This window comes from Parasteatoda tepidariorum, chromosome 9 (genome assembly GCF_982258835.1).
Source record: "Parasteatoda tepidariorum strain Cologne lab strain chromosome 9, Ptep-v5.0, whole genome shotgun sequence".
In the NCBI taxonomy this organism is placed as follows: domain Eukaryota; kingdom Metazoa; phylum Arthropoda; class Arachnida; order Araneae; family Theridiidae; genus Parasteatoda; species Parasteatoda tepidariorum.
In genome coordinates this window covers 43,540,880-43,564,650 of record NC_141763.1, presented here as the reverse complement: position 1 = coordinate 43,564,650, position 23,771 = coordinate 43,540,880, and the positions used below count along the sequence as shown (strand labels likewise).

The following is a 23,771-nucleotide window of genomic DNA, read 5'->3' as shown; positions in this document are numbered from 1 at the left end:
TGCATCTTGCCTAGCATGAAACTGTGCTCTCCTGAATATTTATATAATTTTCCTACATACTCAAATGTTATTTTTTTGTGTTTGGAAACAGAACTGCAACTGAATTAAAGCTCTCTATCCTACGTAAGTCATTAAGTAAATTCCTTAAATTACTAAGCATTATTAATGTATTTAAAACAAAAATATAACACAGTTTGTTAAGATAAACAGTTCACTTTTAATTTATTCTTTCTGCTAAGCTTATAGCTCAGTTTGTTTCAGCTCTTCGTTGCTAAAGCGTGGAAAGAAATTTCATCGGTATTGTGGCTAAATTTAATATAATATAGATACTTATTAATTTTTCTTAATCTATCTAGTGAGAGAAATATAAAGAAGTCCTGTATTTATTTAAAATTGTTTGAACACTTCAATGGATTGAATAGAGCTAACCTTTATTTAAAGTTTTTTCTTCTGAACATTTCAGTTCGGCAGCATTAGACTAATGCATTCAAATTTATTCTATAGCAATGCATCTACACTTGCATTCTATTTTTCAGCCTGCATTATATGAGTAGGACATAAATATTCTTTTTTTCTGATTTACTCCAAACAGGTATTCATATGTAAATTTTTATCCAGAATAAAAATATTTATTTTATTCCCAAATGTCAAACTCCAAATACAGGTCTTACGCGAGAGCCTTTTATTTCGATAGTTTCGATACTCGAAGTATTTTTTCATCTCCAAAGTTAAGATAGAAATGACTAAGAAGATTCTTATGCGATTATGCGTAATCGCAAATTGTCGCGAAAAAAATAAACAGAAGCTTCTGCTAAGATATGAGATCAAAAGCTATTTCTTTTTTCTTTTTTTATGCATTCCTGTTCTATAGAGCGTCTGCAACAAATTAAGCAGATTTATTGTTATTGTTTTTTATTGATCTTTTAAAGCTGCTACAAAAGGAAAATTAAACTTAATTATTGTACCTGAATAAACGAAAAACTTTAAATAACTGCATGATTTTTAAAAATAAATTTTTATTTATTCATCCATTCATAAAGTTAATGTTTAATTTTGTTTTTCAGTTCTTTTGGGGAAAACTTTTAAAACCACTTAACACCTGAAAAAAAACCTGAAATCTCACTGAAAAAAAGCTTCGAATAAAATAAAGATTCTACTTATTCGAATATGACATCATCTGATTCAGGATGTCTTATTCGAATCAACATGTTCCGTATCAACATGTTGACTACGCAAGCCCATCAACATATGTTTTGCATTCAGCATAGAATTAAATAGTTGTTTTCTTATGCTGAAATCTTAATTAAGAACTGATTTTCTAAACAGAGTCAAATTCAAATGTTTTTGCAAAAAAGAATTTCAAAAAAATATTTCTAAACTAAGTCTTTTTATGATAAACTTAAATAAAAGATTATTTCGTATTGAATTTAAAAATTAGGTCAATATTTATCTTTTTTTTAGGAACTTATGAAATTCAAAAGCGTTATCAAATATTAATTTTAGAATTTAGTTTTATAATAATAGAAATGAGGAATGGTAAATTATAGGGAGAAGTAAAAAAATCCTGAAATATATCGATTTTAGATTTTAAAAAATTATTCAACAAATCGTAACCATAACGAAGCAATTTAATTGGTACATCGTCAGAACAATTTATCTTTAAAATTTTAAATAGTAAGATCAATCTCTATATGCATTACAATTTTTAATGAAATGTTTATGCTTTGTTACGGTACATTGTCTTAATCAATTTCAGATATGTTCTTTTGTAGTTTAATATAACCTTTCAGGTTCTTTTAATATGCAGATTTTGAATTTTTGTAATGGACTTTAATTATTCAGTTTTATATACCGGGTGTTCTAAAAGCGACCGATTTGAAAAAGCAATTAAAGAAATTCAGCAAAGTATAAAATGTACGATTTGCTGCCCCTTCTTAGGAAACTAGAAATTTATTATAATAAAGTTGGTTGCAAATTTCGTCAATTGGTGGCGCTGCTAAGTTAAAATTTTTAAAACGATGTTTTAAAAAAAGTCGTTTTCAAAAACAACCTTGGGGCAATCTAAGCATAAATTTAATAGCCGTGCAAACATTTCGGGCAGAAAGATCTGACTAATCGTAAAGAATTGTTTTATAGATTTCCAGTCAGCAGTGACATTTGATGAATTTCGTGAATATTTCTAAAAGAATGCGGTTACCTTAACAAAACCCAACAAACTGACAAACTGTTTTTATTATTATTTTCATATCGTCAGTTTTATTTTCTTAATTTCTTAGGGAGAGGAGGCGAAGCACTTACAATACCAATGAAAGCTTATTGATATTTTAGAATGAAAAATGCATTAAAAATAATACTATACTAAATTTTTTGCAAACATACACAATTCAAACTTTAATATCCTTTTCTATTTGGTATAGCTAAATACATATTTTGAAACATTTTGTTAAATTTAGTTCATATTTAGCTTCGACGACGTAAATGCAAATATACCATATCACCAATATTTTAGAGGAATAAATTATTATGAGCTGCATTATATTCTACTCGAATTCTCTAGTATGTTATCGAGTTTCGAAACGTAACATTTGCCATTATGTAGTAATCCAAAATTAACATTTGAAAGCAGGCTATTCTTGCCAACATTTTATGTCCTGCTCGCCAAAAGAGTGCCAAAAATATCCCCGAGAGTACAAAACTTTTTGACCTTAATTGTATCACGGATTCAGGTAAATCTGTCTTTATTTCATTATTTATGTTATCTACCTAAGCTCTGGCAAAATACTTTCGCAAGTGTTGGAACCTAATGGCCTCGGGAAAATTCTCGTGGGTCATTCCAAATGGTCCCACGGGAGTTGGATGATGAAAATGCTGAAACCTTCAACCGTGTTTCCCGGATTTATTTGTGAAAATTCGCACAAAAGACAACACATGCGAATGATTTAGAGGATTAGTTATGAACCAGTTATTTTTGTCGAAATTATTTTTTCTTTTTTTTCAATTAACGGTACTTTGTTTTCATGGTAGGTGCCCGATTGGGTTCGGAACAATTTTGGAAAGTTAATGAGCAAAAGTTCGAAAATAGAATATAAAAAATCAGGGTGCGTAGCGTTTTTTAAAAGCCCTTAAAGGTGCTTTTTTCTTTCGGTGTTTTTAAAAAGTGCTTAATTTTCCCTTTTTTAAAATGAGATTTTTCCTTTACCAAGTTGATTTTCGCTTTGAATTATGCAAAAAGACGTGGTTCACATTGTTCTATTCACAATTAATTCAACCCCAATCTGTTTCGGCGTATTGTCAGTTCGTAGCGTATGAAAATACCATTCGTTTTGCATGATTCAAAACTTCATGATTTTTGACAATTGTCAAAAACAAAGTCAAAAGGTTTTTTTTTTTGACATGACGGTAAAAGCAAGATAAAACCGTCAAATACTTTCCAACCCTACCTAATTATGATATCTTTTTAAAGTGCTTAAATATTTTTTGAGTGCTTGAAAAGTGCTTAAAAGGTGCTTATTTCTTGTTGAATAATTTGGCTGCGCACCCTGAAAATACACACTGCTGATTTTCTCTCTGTTGGAATAAAACTTGTTTGTGATAAACGATAAACTTGTTTATGATAATGCTTTTTAATTAAATTTAAATAATCAAATTAAATGCATAATTATACCGATTAATTAGTGTTTTAAATTTGACCACGGAAATCAGACCTCCATATGTACAAAATGTAAGCTCACTCAATTTTTTTGAAGACTTGCTTTCTTGGTAAAAAAGGTCTTGTTTTGGAAATCTCTTCTAGTTTCAGATACCTTTCCTGTAGTCTAACACAGTGATTAACCAGTTAAGATTACAAAATTTGTCCAAGATTTGAAAATAATTTTACAGATGAGACGAAATATTAAAAAAAAATGAAATCGTGTTAGAAATGTTTGCTTTTAAAGGACCATAGTTAATTTTCTTAATTGATTCATTTCTTCAGCCTAACCAAATATGCAACCACACTATCGTTCCCATTTTTTTCACACTTTTAAGTCATATTTTCAAGCATATTTTTACTTTCTTTTTATTACATGAATTTAGTATTAAAAATTATATTTTATAACCATCGTTTAACTGCCGACCCAATTTTTGCGTTTACGACTACCAATGTTCAACTCCGTAGCCTTATGATTTTGAACCCAATCCAGAAGACAAGGGAACTCCTGGATCGAGTATTGGGAGAAATTTGCCTTCGTGGAGGACTTTTTGATGGAGCTAACCTGCATTTGCGTTACATGGAGAGGAAGACCACGAGAACCTCCCACGGTTAGCCTGACGACAAGAGGACTCTAACCCATGATCCGTCTACCACTGAGGATATTTCACGTCAGCACTGTGGTCGGTGCAAGCCGGATAAATAAATAAATAGCATTTTTTAATAAATTTGTTAGCATTTTTGGGAAAATGAACAACTGAAGTGGACATTTAATTTAACAAAAAAAAATGTCCATTTAAAAGAAGAGGAATGCTTGTCTCGTATGATATGAAACCATTTCTTCAAAATAAAACACAATTATTCTAAAAAATAAGCACAATAGCAATTGAAACTAGTACTATTACTTCAACACTTAGTAAATACATCATTTCGTTTCATTCACAACTGTTCTCATCGCTTAGTTATAGCTACAACTAATAATTTTTAAAATAACTCCTCATAAAAGTTCACTGTTAAATGCGGGATCAGTTTAAAGTCGCGCACATCTAAGTTTGACGTCCCGTAATTGAACATAAACCATCGAATTTCAATTTCCTCGGGGTAGTTGACACTTCCTACGCATTTTGTGCGATATTTGTGATCTTGCGAAGCGTTTGTTGTTCAGACGAAAAACTCATTGCTTAGCCAAGAACAGCAAATACTTACGTTGGAGTGTTATTTAGCTCTAAAGTCATATTCTCGCGTTATTTAAAGGTTATGCAAAAGAAACATCCTGATGCAAGAGTGCCCGACAAATCCTCGGTGATTCAATTTATCCACTGTTTCAGTTCAACTGAAGGAGTAGTTGACAGGAAAAAAACCGGTTGGCATTTTACTTGATGAAAAATGGAAATTAAGTTTCTTCGGTTACAAGCGAAAAGCACAAGAAAAATGGCAATAGAGTGTGCTAATAGTGGCATTTTGAACGCCTATATCATTTTTAATACTTATAAATACCTGCAGTTTGTTGTCTTCCTGAATCTTCTGAAACGAACACATTTTAGTATTCGGTGAAGATAATACTCCGAACAATTAACAACTAAAAGTTGTAAACTAAAATTAAAGCTAGCATTATATCTAATTTTATGTAAATGCTTCCAAAGGTTTCAACAGAGCCAGGGTGGCTCGGGGGTTTGAGTCCTTGGGATGGCTGGTCGATACGAATTCTGCATCCGGCTTGCACCGATCACAGTGCTGACATGAAATATACTCAGTGGTATACGGAACATTGGTTCAGGCTAACCGTGGGAGGTTCTCGTGGTTTTCCTTTCCATTTAACGCAAATGCGGGTTAGTTCCATCTAAGAATCCTCTCCGAAGGCAAATTTCTCCCAATACTTGATCCAGGAGTTCCCTTCTCTTCTGGATTGTGTTCAAAATTACGAGACAGAATTACAAAATTATAGAGTTGAACATTAGTAGTAGTAAACAAAAAATCCGGTCGACTTTTCAATTATGATCATAAAATGAAATAAAATAGCCCATATTAGAGCTTCATACATGTTTCTTACAAATTCAAAATTTTATCAATTTATTTTATAAATTTTAGAAATTTCCATGATGAATAACTTTCTCTTAGATCTGAACTGAAAATAAGGACAAAATTTAAAAAAAACTAATGTTTAGAATTGAGCCCTGTTAGGAAGATTTTATTTTTAACTCAAAAAGGACGCGGTGTTTCATATTGTATTTCATAACCATAAATTATTAAAATGCCAAATATAATATTTTTAACTTATTTTGGCCTAAATTAATGCAAACTAATGAAAAAAGAAATTCTGCGCCAAAGGGTTAAATACAAGCGTAATAAAACCTTTAAATTTGTTTCGTGCATCAAAAGTTTCATGAAAAAACAAAAGTTTAAACAAGCAATTGTTTTTAATTTTATTTTCAAGAAACCCTGCTAATTTTCTTTTCTGAATATGCAACGTCTTCAAAAACCTGACAAGTAATAAATAGAGGCTACAAACGAGGCTTTTTTTTAAATCAGTATACTTCATATCCAAAATGTTAATAAAGACTTTGCATAATGTGTTTCGCCTAGGGCTGTTTTGTAACCGTCACAGATTGTTTCAAATTTTGAAAGGATGGCAAAAAACGTCTGATATTCATAAAGTTGGAGAGTTTTGTCATATTGTCTGAAGACCTTTCGGGCATATTTACAAATCCTTCAATTGTGCTTTTAAAGATGGAAAAACTAGAAATGCTCCAGAGAACAATTTACCTATTCTTTTTTTACCTGTTCTTTTATCTCTAATATATATATATTAGAGATAGAAAAACTAGAGATGATTCTCACTTTTGGCTTTAGTTTTTTTTCCACCGGTTATCAGGATAACTGTGTTGATGGAGTTGTAACTATGCCAAATGCTCATTTTTTACGACATAATTTTGCTTTGTTATGTTATGGTACTTAAGATGAGCGAATAGAAATCATTTCTTTAAAAATTATATATATATAACAAAATTTCTCTTTTGCTATATTCCTTTTTGATGCACTGGGCACAAGATAAAAATGCGGAACAACTTAATTACTTTGGATAGAAATTTATAAAAATAGCAACACCAAATATAAATATTTTGTTATATAAATTATATAATGCTGGCTGCTTACCTATAGATGGTATAGGAATTCATTCTATATTTGTTTAACTTTAATTACTTCATCGTATGAAAGTGTATAAAATTCTTTTAATTAAAATAACAAATTTTTAATATTTCATGTATAATTTCCATTTACTTCAAATGTGCTAATTTTGCTGCACACACATTAGATTAAACCTAATTTTAAGTTTCTGTCTGGCGGCGTAAGAATTACAGACAAATTTGAATTTATGGCTATTGTGCTACAGATAAATTCTGAAAAATTCTGCAATTCTGCTACAAAAACTGATATGGTACAATCAAATGAATGATTGCAATAGCGCTGAACAAAAAAAAGGTATATTGACTAACTTTCGTTTTAATGAACTGATTTTCTCGAACTATGTGTATATAATAAAATATAATATATAATATTATACATATAATCATGAGGCATACATTTTTATACCATATTCTACGTATTTTTTTTTGCAAAAGAATCTGAAGCTTCAATTGTTTTTTATTTAGTAGAAGCTAAGAAATTACTTCAGTAATTAATCCCTCACTCTCGGTAATTAATTATTTTGAAAAAATAATTCGGGGACAATGAAATGAATTATTTAAAGGGAATCGATTAATGCCTAAATGTGGTAAATTTGCAAGGAACTTGACTTACGCAAGAGTAGTGTAAAATTTCATTCGGAATTTTCATTGATAGTCAATTACTAGAAACAATTTGAATGAAATATTACATTTAAACGAGTCTCAAGCTTTATACAAACACATTTCAGATAGAATGTGGTTAATTTTTAATTTTATTGTTTAGTTTACTCATTCTACAGTTTTTTCAATTTCAGTAATGAGCATAAGTATGCATACTTTTGGAATAATGTATTTATCAATTATTCAAAATATATTTTAATAACTAAACAATAAAAACTAAAACGTAGATACTAGTTTTCTAAGAGGTATCTTTATATATTCTAGAATCGAACTCTAGTAACAACAATGATTATTTGAAATGGTGTTTTAATATTTTAAATCACTACTAAGACTATGGGATTAACGAACAAAAAGAACTGCCGAATACCTAGCCAAAATTTTTAACGTCTTAAAATATCTCAATATCTGATATACTACCGAAACTTCGCAATTTTGAAAGTAAATTTTAATTATCTGGCCACGCGTGTTTCGTTAAACTATTCAAGCAATTGTTTTATTATATTTTTACGTTTCTATAATTGTCTTTTTTTATGCTACCAAGTAGATTCTTTTTCGATAATATGCTAATTTATTTTGTTTTACTTTTATTTGCACTTTAATTTTGGTTTTTCCTTAAATTAAACATTCCTTCTAAGTAATTGTCAGGTCCCGCAGTGGACTGATCGTTAAGACACGGTTCCCAGCAGATCACCGAAGTCATTGGCTGCAGTCAGTGTGCGGGTGGGTGACCACTTGGATCAGTCTGCGTAGGGACCGAGGGTGTGCGGTATTGGTCCTCGTTAAACTGTTCTACCGTAAAGTGCTCGACTTCGCGTGCAGGTCTTCGGGCTACCGAAGCCGGGGTGCCATCCCCTCTGCAGAGGATCAAAATTGTGATGACATGTCTTCGGATCATCCCCAGGGCTTTTTCTCAGACCGTCGCCAATAGCCCATTGTGCAGCTCTAGTGCGACGTAAATGAACTATAACAACAAATTATTGTCAGTTTTTTTTTTTTTTTTTGTTAGCTCAAGCGTAAGGAAAAAACTGAAGCTCAAAGATAATAAACTTCATCAACTTCAAAAAAAAAAGAAAATGTTAATAAATGTCGATATATTTCGAGCATTTAAAAATTCTCGCCATGAGTCATTCACTCCTGGTGAGTCTTGAGAATGGGCGCCTGTACATGAGCGTTCGAAGCATGTCGGCTTCTAATTATTAACTTATTTTAAAAATATACGTCAATACTGGTCACTAATGAACGTTTTGCATATAAGTAAGGAACTATTTAATTTGTTACGAAATGGTTACTTCAATAATTATAATTTCAAATAAATGTTATTCTTGAAAAGTTTGAACATTTATGATTTTTGAATGATTTGAGACTTCAAAAAATTAAACTTCTTCCTTGCTTGGGATCTCATTTTCTACCGAGTTTTTATTCGTATCAACACTACCGAGTTTTTTTTTTTTCATAAAATAAAATATCTCAGTTTTAGTAGAGAAGTCTGTAAAATATGGTTTCTGTATTAATATATTTTTCAAAACAGCTCTAACTTTAATAATTTTTTCAACAAAAAAAACTTGATTTATTTTAGCAACAATGGATAGTTCTAAAAAGCATTTCTCATGAATGTAACTCTCAATCATTTTACTTTTATCTTATCAATAAAAGCATTGCTTTGCACAATTCTGGAAACAACATAATAGTTTATATTTTCTAAGTCATGATATTCATCTCATTACTTTTACGTCTAACCTAAATTCTTTTTTTAAAAAAAAACTCCAATCTCTCTTTTTTATATTGCTTTCTTAAATAATATATCTGTATCAATTTTTGAAGGTGGTTTTAAAATGAGACCTTTATAGTTGTAAGCCATCAAAAATGCATTAAAGATTAGGCCTGTGTGGAAACTTTTTTGGCAGTTTAAAGGGTACTTTTTCTATTTTTAGATGTTGGAGGTAGCTTTAGAAATTTTACAACCGATCGTTTCTTTTGCTTTGGGCATTACTGAAAAATAGAAATATTTCAATTTTGAGATCATTTAGTTCAATTTCAGAATCGAATGTTCTTTTATAGCATTCCCTGATTGAATATTTGAATGGTTTTTCTAAGTATTTATTGGAATTCTGTCGTTTTTCTTTATTATATGTTTAAATACATGTTGAATAAGTTCTACTTGGATAGTTTGAACCAAGTTTGACTTGCTCGAGAATTCTTTATAAGTTTAATTCATTTAAAAGGAATTTATGAATATAGCACAATTTTTGAATTATATTTTTACGAAACTGTTGGTTATATATGTATTCAAAACATTATTTTAGTTGTTTTTATATTTTTTCATAATTTGTACACAATGTGCCGAAAAGTATTAAACCAGAAGACAAGGGGATTCCGAGATTAAGTATTGGGAGAAATTTGCCTTCGTGAAAGACTTTTTGATGGAATTAACTCACATTTGCGTTACATAGAGAGGAAAACCGCGAAGACCTCCCACGGTTAGTCTGACGGCAAGCAGACTCTAACACATGTTTTTTTCCTTATCTTAAAAAACTAGTCTATTTTTATTGGTTTTTGTTTTTGATTTGATAGCCATTTCTTGACTCATTTTTAACTTCCGATTAGAGCGCCATCTGTGAATGAATGTTCAAGAGCCCGTAGATCCGATTGGAGTACATTTATTTTTGGAGAATCCGAATCTGCAATAAAAAAAAGGGTTCATATAAGATTTTGAGTCAAGTTTAGCTTCCTGCAATGCTTCTTTTGCAGATATGTCACCCATGAGTTTTAAGATTTTAAGCTGATGCCTATTTGAGATATTTGACCGTTACCATAATTTTCTAACACCCAATTTAATACGTTGCCTGAAACAAAACGATTACGTTTGTGTCATCGCTGTAAATTTGATACGTTTTTTAGAAGGCAGACCTAAATGATTTAAAAACTAATATAATTAAAACTCCTTAAATTTCTTCCTTTAACTATGCCATTTTGTTCTTGCAATTGGTGTGTGTTTTGAAATAACTGTTTGATACAAATTTAAAACATTATAAAGACCATGTCTTTTAAAACGGATGAACTGCAATTTTAAAGGGAAAACTATTTTTTTACGCAATAGTTTTCTCAAAACCCTTTACGGTGTAAGTTTAAAATCTAATATTTTTAAAAAATCAATAGAGATATATATTTCTATTGCCATTATTTTGCGAAAATATATCCTGAAAAATAACTACGCCAAAAGAAAGTTATATTTTAAATTTTTTTTATTGTTTAGAAGCAACTTCATTTATCGCAGGTCAAACATATTTTCCTTTGCTACAGTCAACGCCTGAAAAATGGCGGTAATGTGTCTAAATTTTTTTAAAAAGACAGATAATTAGCTTTTAACTCTTTTTTTTTAAAAAAAGGATAGTAGCCTTACTATTTAAAAACTTTCTTTTCCGCCAACTATTTATTAGTAGCTCCTTCCTTTTATGATGAACATTCTTAAAAGTCGAAACCTAACTCTTCGGCGGAAAAGCCCTATTTTCTAAAATTTATTGAGGTTTTGTCCTAATCCTTTTTAAAAAGTAATTGATAGCTGTAGTTAAAATGGGAGTTGTTTGCCTTATTTTTAAGGATTGAGCTTGTCTTTGTTAAAATAAGGAAATTGATTTTATAATTCTGCTAAAAAGTTTTAAACATAAATTTTCTTTTCAGAGCTTCGGTAAAGCGAAGGGTTTTGAAGGAGTAAAATGAATAGCTACTCTTGTCTATATTTCATCAATGTTGCTTAAAATGTTATATTTAAATAATTCTTGTTTAAAAATTACTTTTTTTTCTTCTTAAGTACAATAGTATAAATGTTTAGTTTGCAAAGTATTTCTCTTTCACTAATAATTTTTTATTAACGTAAACTGAATACATAACAACGAAAATATAACAGCACTCTAGAATGCTGTGAATTTTTTGCAATCATTTAATACAAGTCTAGTTGCAGAATTTATGTAGTAAATTTGCAGCATTATTTTCATTGCAGGATTTATGTAATAAATTTGCAGCACTATTTTCATTGCAGAATTTATGGAATAAATTTGTAGCATTATTTTCATTGCAGAATATATGTAGTAAATTTGAAGCACTATTTTCATTGCAGAATTTATGTAGTAAATTTCAAGCACTATTTTCATAAATCTAAATTTGTCCGCGACACCAACATAGTCAGATAGAGATTATTATTATAAAAATTTAGCGTAGTCTAGCATATATGTAGTGAAATTTGGAAGTATAAGGTGTTTAAAAATATTTACTACCTTTTAATTTGTCTTTTAAATTTGAGTTTTATGTTTTATGCAATGAAGCTTAAAAGATGGAATAAATCCTAATGCAGTATAAGCCTATAATCAAGTGACAGAAAAATATTTTTCCTTACTTTTTGTTCTTTACGGCGTTCTTAATTCAGCTTTGTAATTTTGATAAGAAGCAAGTTTGAAGATGTTTTAAAAATTCATTTTAGTAGTTTTTTTCGATATTTTTTTAACTCTGAGATGAAAAATAATCCGTAGCACTTTTTACTGTGCTGGAGTTTTTCTACTATAAGAGATTCAAATAACGTATTATTGGGTTGTTCGGAAAGTTTTTTTCCAACTGATGACTTAATTGTATTTTTTCGCAGTTAACTTCACACTTAAGCCGCATAATCATTATATATTTTGACAGCTGATGTAGCAAGGCTTGTTTGGGAAAAAGTTCGATTGGTTCTTGGCCGTAGTTTCTGATTGGTACCCGTTCAAATATGAAAAGTAAAAAGTAGATTTTTTGAAATATTTTACTTTTTTACTATCGAAAAAAAAATGCTGTTTAAAGAACAATTATCCAGTGTATATGGAGAATATGTATTGACAGCACGCTAGTGCAAAAACTGGTATGCCAAGTTTCTATAAGGCAACTTTTATGTTGAAGATACACCACGTTCTGGAAGATCACATGAAGCTGATATCGACGTGATAAAGGCATAAATTAACACAAACCGGAGGGTAACAACTCGTTAGATGGATTGCAGAGAGATTAAGTCTATCGAATTCGACCGTTCATGTTAATTTGAAACGTCTAGGATTAATCTCAAAGCTTGACTTATGGCTTCTTCATGTTCTTGTGGAAAGAAATTTATGCCGTCCGTTGACGTCTGTGATTTGCTTTTCATACGTCAAGAAAATGATCCGTGTTTGAAGCACATCATCACTAGGACCGGTAAATGGCAAGTCTACAGCAATGTTACGGTCTTTAAATATTTTTTAGACGGTAAAACCTTTACTTCAAATCGGGAGGTCAGAAATTACCTAGATCAGTTTTTTTACCAACAAAATATCAAAACTTTTATGAGCAGGAAATCATGCTACTACCATGAAAAGGGAAAAAGGTATTGGACCAGAATAGGAAATATATTATTCAATAAAATATTTATGTACTACAGGAAGATCGTATTTCAATATTATATATAAAAAAACTAAATTGCTTTTCGTGTAACTCAATATTTTAGAATATGAATTAGTTACAAATATTTCTATATAAAATTTATTAGCAAATGAATTATAAACATGTAAATTCCTAGTAAGCCTACCTTTCGAGAAAATTGGATAAAATTTTGTGTAAAGGTATTATGAGGTTTGTGTTCAAAATAGTATTAAAACAATTATCCTTTCACAATTACAGTAGCAATGAAAGATCTTCAAAATTTTCAAATCGAAAAACTTACTTTTTTTTCATCAATATGTAATCCTCACAATTTTCTGATCAACGCACTCCAAATAAGAAAATATTGTTATTTGTATTCTGTATTTTGCTTACTCATTTTCTTTGCCAAGCATCGTCCCTGTTCGTGCTAAAAATACTGTTTTAACTCCGTTTTAAGTTCTTTTTTTTTTTTTTTTTTTTTTAAAGCCGGCCAGGTGGCCGAGCGGTTAGCGCGCTTGACTGCGAAGCCAATGGCTGCGGGTTCGAATCCCGCTCTAGGCATGGATGTTTCTCTCTTGTGTTGTCCTCTGTTGTGTGTGATGTGTGAATGTGGCCCAGCCTATGAACGGGTTTGTGGCAGTGTGGCGTGGGTAATGTTGCTCGTCTTCGTGACTTTGGTTCACAGGTGCCCACTGGGTAACGTAAAATGAGTAACAATTCCGGCATCTTCTAAGGCGAGGAATAAAGTTCAGTGCCTGCCATTTGGAAAAAAAAAGTTTTTTTTTAATGTGATGATCACGTTTCTCTAAAAAAGTAATAGTAGTCATTTGAAAATTTTGAAATTCCTTTACTGTGATCGTAACTGTGAAAAATAGATGCTCGTTTTTAATACTATTTTTGAGCAAATAATGCCTAATCTCCCGAATTGGGTACTTGCAACTCGAAAAGAAGTGAAGGGATTATACCTAACCATGTGATTTAAATCAGATTTAATTATAAGCAACGTCACGCGTGAGTGTCTAATCTGATTGGCTTCTGAATAGAAAAATGCCATGATTTACCTACGATGACGTCACTTGCAAGTGGACTGTTGTTCTAGTCATTAAATTTTTAATTTCAAGTAGAAAAAAAATATATAATTACAAATTTTATTGAAAAATTTATATTTGATTTCTGTACATTTCTAATTGTTTTGATAATCCATTTCCAACCACTTTAAGGAATAAAGTTTTGAAAAAAACTCACAAATTTTGACTCATAAATGCACGAAAGTTTCACAACCATAAAGTTTTCATGCATTCCATTAAGCAATAAGGAAAAAACTGATGTTATAGAGGGGGGGGAGTGAAAACGATGTAAAAAAAACCAAATTGTAATTTAATGCTTGATCTTTCTTGAACTATTTTTATGGAACTAGTTATGTTTCGAATTTTAAATAAAACTTGAAATTTAACTAACAACTGACATAAACCACCGAGTAATGTGATATAAGTTTTTTTTTTCGTCATAACTTATCTCTACATATTATTTAATATGAATTACTGCGTAGTTTTCGATTTTCTGGCATAAAAATTTTATTTTCTCTGGCGCAAATTCTTCTTGACGTTAATGCTGCCATAATATGATCTTCTTTAAAGTCGTCGTCAATTACTTCATCGCCAACTTTGCCATATAATTATTTTTATCACTCGCGAGTTTTAAGTATTGTAGCTGTCAACTTTCCACATCTGCATACAGAGAAATCCTATACTCGGGGAAAAAAACATAATGACATCTTTTTATTTCACTTGACATGCTTAGCAACTTAAAAAAAAAGTGTGAATTTAATTATTAAAGCATTGCTTCATCTAGTTTTGATTTCCTTTGCGCCCACGTTTGACTGGCTATAAATTTATATAATTAAAACTTTTCCCTTATATAACTTCATTTTTTTTTAGCAAATCGTAATAATGAGTTTTTCTTTTGTTTATAATTTAAGAGCTTATGTTTTTACTAATTATTTGAAAAAAGTTAAATTTCATTAAAAGTTAAATTACATTATTCACCTATTGCTTATTATTATAATAATTTCAACTATTTAGTAATTTTTGTAGTTACGACGGATTTTACTAACTGCTGATTCAGAAAAGCGTATGAAAACTATTCAAAAGTTCAAGTCAGAAACCCTAATTCTTTTCGTTGCGATATTTTTTATTTTTCCCCCAGTAAGAAATATTTTCGAGGCTTTTATAAATTCTATCAGCTATGAAATATTGCAAGTGTTAACTTATGTTTCGAATGTAAGTAGTTCTTGGTTTTCCTAGTTTTTATTAGGTAAAAGGATCTTTTTAATTTAAAGTATTCATACATATTGTAAAAACTATGTAAAATTCACTTTTTTGGTCCTTTATTAGCCTAGTTTTAATTAGATTGTTCGATATAAAAAAAATTCTATTTTTAATACACTATTATTAAGATTGGAAAGTTTATTTATTTTTATTTATTAAATTTCATGTATTTTGATGTACGTTTATAGATTGTTTTGTTTCAATTATGAGTAAAAAAATCATTAATCTGTTGGGAACTTAACTTCCTTTTAACTGCGCCAACTAAAGCTTAAATTAAAAACACTCTGTTTAAAAATTGTTTCACTAGTTGCTACGATAAACTATATATACTTTATATTGAGTTATATTGATCACTTTTTTTTTATTTTAAAAAAGAGGCAGTCTTGAGTCACTTTCACGAAAATACGATTCAATTACGAAATTCAAATAGCGATTCACAATCATTCGAACCACTTCAGTTTTTTTTTCTTTTTTTTTTCAAAGTTCCAAGTCATTTTGGACAAAATACATAATTCAAGAAATTAAGTTACATAAAAAACCACATTTTTAAATTGTACGGGACAGAATTTTCCAGGTAAAAATCACAAGATTTCCATGTACTGAATAATATTATGCAATCTATTCTAATGTTATATAGTGGAAATTCTAGCAACTTGTAAGTTTTGTAGCTGGAAATAATACCAAAGAACAGTTTGATGTTGAAATATCAACTCTGGAAAAAATTGCGACTTATCACTGCATTTTACCAAGCTCTTAAATTTAAACTAGCGTTACGTAAAAACATTTGTATGAAAATCTTCAAGTGAAACAAAGCACATATCTGGCAAATGAAAAATTATGTACTTCAAAAACCACTTTGTTTTTACAATCGAATCAGTCATACTCGTCTTCTGAAACAGGTTCAATATGATGAAGTAGTTGCCTTAACAGTAAAATTTTAGAAAACGTGAGGTTACAGAATATGACTTAGGTTAATTCGATACTTCTTAAATTTCAGCATTTTTTAAAAAAATAGACTTAATTACTTTAAAAACAACTAATTTTTTTCGTAAAATTTCCAAACATTATTTAAATTAAAAAATACGTTAACTCGCTTAATTTAAAACACCAACTGGAAAAGGACGCTAACTCCTATAATTTATCTCAATATTTTGTGATAAAAATCTTTTTATCTTTTCAGTAGTAAGCATTTTTCTAAATGATGGCAAATGCAATGTAATAAATGGGAATTGATTCCGGTAAAAAATATCCTTCCTCCGATAAAAGATAAAAAGGATTGATGCTGAAAGAAGTGATTTTGGGTAAAAATAAAAGGGTGTGGTGTTGGACACACCCACAACCATGGCTTGACCTTCCGAAGGTCGATCCAATTTTTTTTAATAATGCTAAAGGAATTATTATACAGTTTATTTAAACTTAAAACTTATAAATGTAGAATTTTGTATTTGTTTCTAGTAAAAAGAAATTTCCATTTACTTTAAAAACGTTAAAAAAAATATTTGGTTTCTAAAGATCGAAACGTTTTTGAAACTTCAAAAATCCTGTGAAAGGGATTTTTTCAAACATTCTTCTTGCAAATGAAATACACTTTCCAATATACGTCTTTAATACATTTACTTCAGATTACTGGAAGTTTCTTTAACTCCAAGATACCCTAGTATTCTTTCGTCTGTTATTTCGCTTGCTTCCTCTCTTCCCTTTTCACTTTTGCTCTCGGCTTATATAGTTTATAACACCGTGTGTTCCTTGAAATTCGTAATATCTTTTGAATTGGGTGCAGTATAGCCGCTTCTAAAACTCATTTGTGCATTAAACTCGGCATTGAATCGATATATAAGACTTTCCCTTTTAATATAATTGTTTTTCAAACATAATTTTATTTAATTTTATCCCGGTTGTTGAACTGTCTGTTCATATAAATAATTATAAAGTGATGTTGAACACTACCCAGAAGACAAGAGAATTTCTGGATTAGACATTAAAACAAACTCGCCTTGGGGGAAAACTTTTTTTGGTGAAACTCACCCTTATATGCGTTACTCTAAAAAGAAAACCAGGAAAATCATTCATGGATATTCGGATAGCAAGGTGTTTGAACCTATGATCTACCTTTAGGGATATTTTTCAGATGATGATAATGATGATGATTACTTTTATGAAACTCATATCTGATATATAACACTTAAATGCTCACAATATAAATAAGCATTAATATAAAATCAAACCTGCCGCCATCTCTTAAGTCACTACTCTCTTTTTCTCTCTCAGAGATGTCTAATCTGACGTCACGTCACTTATCACTGGCAATCCACCAATGAACAATGAGTTTCAGGTAGCAACCAATAGGAATACGTTTCGATTGGGATGTAAATATGAATTGTGCAAACGACAGTTTATTTATTCCACTGAGTAAGATAATTCAGCTTCTGACATGGACATCTCTATACCTAAAAACACATGGAAAATTAAAAAATTGGCCGCGGAATTTTTTATTAGCTATTTGCCAATAAATCGATTTTTTCTTACGTATAAGGCAAAATGCCGTCAGAAATTGGTGTTCTGTAAGATATATGATGTTACGGGTTCATTTTGCTGATAGTAGCCATTCTGAAATGTTTTTGTTTATCTAATCAAAATAACATGAAGAGCAACATTAAACATGGCTGTCCGTACAAGCTTCATAACAAGCTTCATAATTGGATAACTGCAAGTGGCAACAGTTGATTCAGAACCCAATCAGCTTCGACACACGTGCGTGACGTCACTTTGAGGTATCCAATTAAATCTAATTTAAACCACTCAGTTGGGCATAATTACTTCACTTCTTCTCAAATTGCAGGTACCCAGTAATACGTTACTTTTAACTGTGGACTAAAATTAGTTATATCTAATTATAGATCATAATTATCTTCCTACAAAGCTATAAGCTAATATAGAATGCTTTAGTCTTGACTTATAATGAGGTCTTTCTTTTATTTGAAATATGCTCAAATCAAAATAATTAAACAATATCATGCCATCTTTTGTTTGATTTATTTTTCTGGAGAAATCTTTAGAACGTTAACACTTTGGCCCAACACGTAGAAATCATTTATTTGATAGTAAGTAGTAAATGTCATTTTTGTTGTTGTTGTCAATTTCTTTAACAGTGTAATGTATTTCAAGCTATTGTCGCTTCTAAAATTTTAATTAATGATGTTAACGAAATAGATCTTGTTTGTTGATTTTTATATCTAAATTATTGGCTTTAAAACTAATTGTAGCACATTAGCTAAAAATAAATGGTATGAAAACAATAATTTTTTCCAGCCTGTCGTCTCTTTAATCACGCTTAATAACACTTTTGAAAACACGTACCTAAATATTATTGTCTTATAGATGTTGATCTAAGGCAGATAAGATATGAAAAATAAATAGAAACCCCATTCAATTTCGCAAATTGTCTTACCTTTTAATACTTTAACATAATCTTATTTAATGCACAGTTTTATTAAGTCTATACAAAATGTGCAAAGCTTCAATAAAAAAAATACTCCTTTGGGATTCGAAAAAGTATATCAACACAAGAAAAACTCATCAATGAAAAAAGTATTTTTAAAATCTGTTTTTGAAGAGAAGAGGTAATGCGTAAATTTCTAAATAATGCAAATTAAGTGGCTATGAATTTTGTTGCAGTGCGTTTAAATTTTTTACTTTAATATTAAAAAGAATTCGCATTGTACAGACATTTTTCTTCTTTATACCGAAGAAACCAAATATGCATTTGTTATAAATATATAAATTTTTCTTAAAAAAAAAATATAGCATTATTTTTAGGGTACTTTCCGATTTGCTGGGTGCAAACAAAAAGTCGCCAAAAATGTAGACCTTTACAAATATATTTTATTAATTTTTTTACTACTTATTTTATTTTATTTATTTTTTAAACACTGAAGAATATGATTTTTCATAAAAAATTAAATAAATTGAAGTAAAATAAGAAAAAATAGTTGAAATTTCCTTGCGCGAGGCTAACCGTAAAATACCTTTTTTAGAAATATTACATCCTTAAAAAGTTTTTATAAATATTATTTTTTTAAAGGAAAAGAGAAAAAAAATTTATTTTTTTGAAGAACAGTTTTCTTTTATAATTTTCTGAGAAAATCTATTACTTCTATCCTAATATTTACCCTATTTATATAAAATATTTCGTAATTATCATCCTTATTATATATATTTCTATAAAAATCCAGATTAAAAATTGAAACAAAAAATTATATTCTTTGCGGGTCGTAAATTATTAGGAAGGTATAGGAATAAATTGAAACATGCTTTAGAAATCTGTCAAATCACTATTAATGAAATGGTGAGTACAAAACATCAAAACCCGTTGGAACTTGGAACTTATAATTATCATCTTTTAAACTCCTCCTTGTTTTTCCAGCAATCAAACAGGTTTTAATGCTTAGTGCACCTGCTTTCATTCACAATGATTTGTCAGATCTCTAAAGCATTTCCAATTTTAGTTTTCAACCCTAAACTTTTTAACAAGGACTATAAAAAAATATATATTAAGAGTGGTCACTACGGCACACCCTGTATAATTTACGTAACTCCATCTTGCGATTTCTGTTAAAAATTTGTTTTCTCCATGCATTGGCAGCTGATATCGAAATGAAATTTAACAAAAATTAGAGTATGAAATCCGTTTGAAAATTACATTTTCCTTTTGCTTTTCAATAAAGTGTACATTTAATTCACACTTTGTTTTGTGAGAATTGTGTACTCATTCTTCATTGCTCTTGTTTATTTTTAGGGAGTCATGAACCAGTACTTGCTTCTGATTCTTCTAACATCATGGTCTTTGGTGATCACGCATTTGGAGGCATGCGACACTGGGGTGGCTTTCACGAACAGCGTTCTCAGCACATCGAGGTCTTCACTCGCCAACGCAGACGTCGCCCTCCTTGAAATCTACACTGCTCAGACTGTAGAAAAATGTATGGAAGACTGCTGCTCAGGAAAATATGGTAAATGTTCTTCATTTTTTTGAACTACTTAAGGTTTTTCTTAGAAACTAAAATTGGTGATATTTAAAAAAAATTTAAAAATTTTTTTTAATCAAATTCTCAAAATATGAATGGTGGCGCCATCTACTGCCAAGAATTAGACTTCTATAGGGCCGATCCACTCACATATCCATTCATTCATCCACAGATCGTTATTATTTTAACTAGAACCAGCGAACGATCAATCACCAACTCAGTACCCTCAGAGGTATGATTCGTTATGGGGACACAGAGGACTTAGTGACCCGGCAGATTTAATGTGTATCATTAATCATTTACTACACGGGGATCGAACTCACGACCTCTTGGACATGGGCCCAATGTTCTACCAACCAGGCTATCTCGGCCCATAAATTTTAAGTCTTCGTGTAATTTAGCTTTCGATTTCGGTAATTTGATGCAATTCTTTAATTTTGATCTGATTTTTCTGTTGTTAACTTACTTTAGAAGAATTTTAGTTTTTCACATGCTAATTAGAAATTTTTTATTGTTTGATATAATTGATATAAAGTGTCATTAAATAAGATAAATATTGTCAATATAGATGTCCAAACTGACATTGCCTGAAAGCGCCTTGTTTTACTTTAAATTTTGCACCTATTCATCAGATGACCAAGTGGTTTCCAATAGCAACAAATGTGGATAGAAAAAGTGCATTGTTGTAATTAATAACCATGAATAATAGAGATGCCCAAGCCAAAGACTGAACTGCGTTCTTGAGTGGAATAAATAAATCGTTCGTAATTTTATGATTCTGAATTGCAACTACCTATTTGCAATATTCCTGTTGGATGATACATATTCCGATCCCAATAGAAACGTATTCCAATTGGTTGCTATCTAACTAATTGATTGCTAGTGGACAGGTAAGTGAAATGACATCAGTATAGACTACAGAATCGCTACTAAACTTCATCCTCGTAGATTTCCATAGAAATGCCAAAACCACAGACCGAACTATATCTCTTGACTTTTATCGTTCAACCAATTGCAGTAATATAATGTTAGAGACAACAGTATTGTTAATGGAAACCAGTTGATTACACCATTTAATTTTGAAATGAAATGTATTCCAATTGGTTGTAACTAATAACTTTTTTGGTCATTGATAAATTTTCGTTTGGCATGTAAGTGATGTGACGTCAGCTTAGACATCTCTATTAACGAATAAACCAAAGAAGCTGAAATTTAATTTAAACGGTATTCCTGTGGGGTATCTCAAAGTAGCTGCAATAAATTTATTATTGGTCATACGTAAATGCCCCATAAACTGTTAATTTAAATATGAACTATGCAATTTTTATTTTCAAAGCAGCATGAATGGTGATTGAAGTGAGGGATTTTGCAATTTCAATTTTTGTAAAAACTAGCCGTTTTTAGTAACCAGCTTGATTGCCATCACAAAATCATTCCTTAACTTTTGGTCTTACATTGTGGTGATATGGCACATCAATAACTAATGTATAAAGAAAATTCAAGTACAACTTAACTGGATTCTATAAACTTTAACTTGTAATCTTGAATGAACCTCAAATAACTGTTGAAAGTTTAAGTGCATTAAATGGAGGTACAGTACTCTGTCACTGTACCACTTCCATTGCTACTTTTTAACTCTTCAACCAACAGTGTTTTTGTTTTCTTTCGTATTTTTTCTACGTGCGAGGATTTGACTCTTTTTTTCCTTTTTCTTGTTTTAGGTGATTGCACTGTTGTTAGCTATAACAAGAATGCAACTAAAAAGAATTGTCGTCTTTTCAACTGTCGCCCTCTGAAGCAGTGCAAATTCGTGTCTTCCAACACCACGGATTCTTTTACCTTTGCAACGGGTCTCCGCGCCTCTCATCCAGTGCCTTCTACCCAAACTCTCAGCACTCCCAAATCATCTGAAGCACCTACCACTACTTCACCAAACGCCAAATCTCATATAGAACAGCCCCATGCGGTGGAAGAAATAGCCACCTACTCAGATGAACAAGCAGGCTTTAAAAATGACAATAAAGGCGTAAAACCCCGTAAAGGTGTCAGCGCTTTCACACCAGACGCCATTCTTTCTAAATCTGGCATCAAACCAAGGAAAGGTGTCACCCTGGAGGACGTTCCACATTCGAAATTCCTTCTAAAAGGATTGAGCAAATCAAGTGTGAAACCGAGAAAAGGTGTCGAAATCGCAACGTTAATCAATGAAACGCTCTTCTACAACCGCAGTTCTACCACGAACAATGATTCTGTTTCACCTCCTCTGGTGAATTCCAGCAACGAAGTCCTCAACTCTGAAATCGAGTCAGCGTTTGCGAAAATGTTCGAGGATGATCCCGGTGCGATTAGCGCCGAGTCATCGATATCAGCAACTTCAACTTCTGATTATCAACCGACATCCTCCTTGAGAATCTTGGCAACTGCAACTGTATCTCAAACTTCTAGTTCTGAAATGGAATCATCTTTTAGTCGCACTCCTGTTGCTTCATCAATTCATCCCATACAGTCTAGTTTCACGAGTACACCGAGCTTGGTAATATCTTCCAGCATTCTTTCAAGCTCGGAAGTGATGGCAGCGACATCTACGATAGCAAAAAGTTCGCCGTTTGTGGTTCCCATAGCCTCAACAGTTCCTCTCTTGTCAGCGAATACTCATATTTCTCTGGAAGAGCCTAAATCTCTGGATAAATCTTTAGATGCAGATGCAACAGAATCAGAGAGCGACAGGAAATACAAGTCTTCCATTCACGTAGTTCTGGCTCTCGTTTTTGGACTTCTGGTTCTGTTTGCCGTTCTCGGCGTAGTTGCCAAACGTGTATACGATAGTTGGCAGAGAAGAGATTATTACAGAATGAATTATTTAATAGACGGTGTTTATAACAACTATCATTAAGTTTGATGAAAGGAACTGGGATTCGTTTCATAATCGCTTAGAATATGCCTTTTTAAACATGGGACCAAATTTTTTCGTGTGAACATTTGTGGCAAACTTTTAAATGCGTGCCTGTGTCGTGCCTAAGTGTTAACACTTGTTCCAAATTGATCTGTGATCTAAAATTCGGTCAGATGCTAGTGACTGAAATGCTTGGCGAACAACTTGTATTTTTTCCCCGACTGATAAAAAGCTTGACTGTTTGGCAGCAACTCTGTTTGCCCCGAGCAAAGTATTGACTTAGACTATTTTCTTAGTGAATAAAATTATAAGGTAAAGTACTTAATGTAAAAATAGGTAGAGTTGTTGAAAACTATAGAGCTGAAGTTTAGAAGCTATCTTGAACATTTCTTACACGATGAACAATAAATATATTTTGATTTGTCGACTGATTTCTTCCTGAATGTGATAGGAGAAAAGTTTGACGATTTGAATTTTGCTACTTAATATAATTTTACTATGCTCATTTTCGAAACTCCTCTCAACTTTAATGTGCGCAAGATAAAATTCGAGAGAGTTCTAATTTTTTTTGTAATCTGATTG

At 30.9% G+C, this 23,771-nt stretch overlaps 1 protein-coding gene across 3 annotated transcripts in view; it reads left to right on the top strand.

Moving 5' to 3' along the window:
• LOC107448265 (uncharacterized) overlaps positions 1–23,613 on the top strand; it is a 90,168-nt gene extending 66,555 nt beyond the window's left edge. For 2 of the 3 annotated variants that reach the window (XM_043054936.3, XM_043054035.3), the window contains exons 2-3: positions 20,068–20,281; positions 22,018–23,613. In XM_043054936.3, the coding sequence (XP_042910870.2) occupies positions 20,074–20,281; positions 22,018–23,189 (1,380 nt within the window). In that variant the 5' untranslated portion in view covers positions 20,068–20,073 and the 3' untranslated portion in view covers positions 23,190–23,613. Of the gene's footprint in view, positions 1–18,247; positions 18,374–20,067; positions 20,282–22,017 lie in introns of those variants that run through there. The other variant, XM_071187184.2, reaches the window with a different exon arrangement.
• The last annotated feature ends 158 nt before the right edge of the window (positions 23,614–23,771 follow it).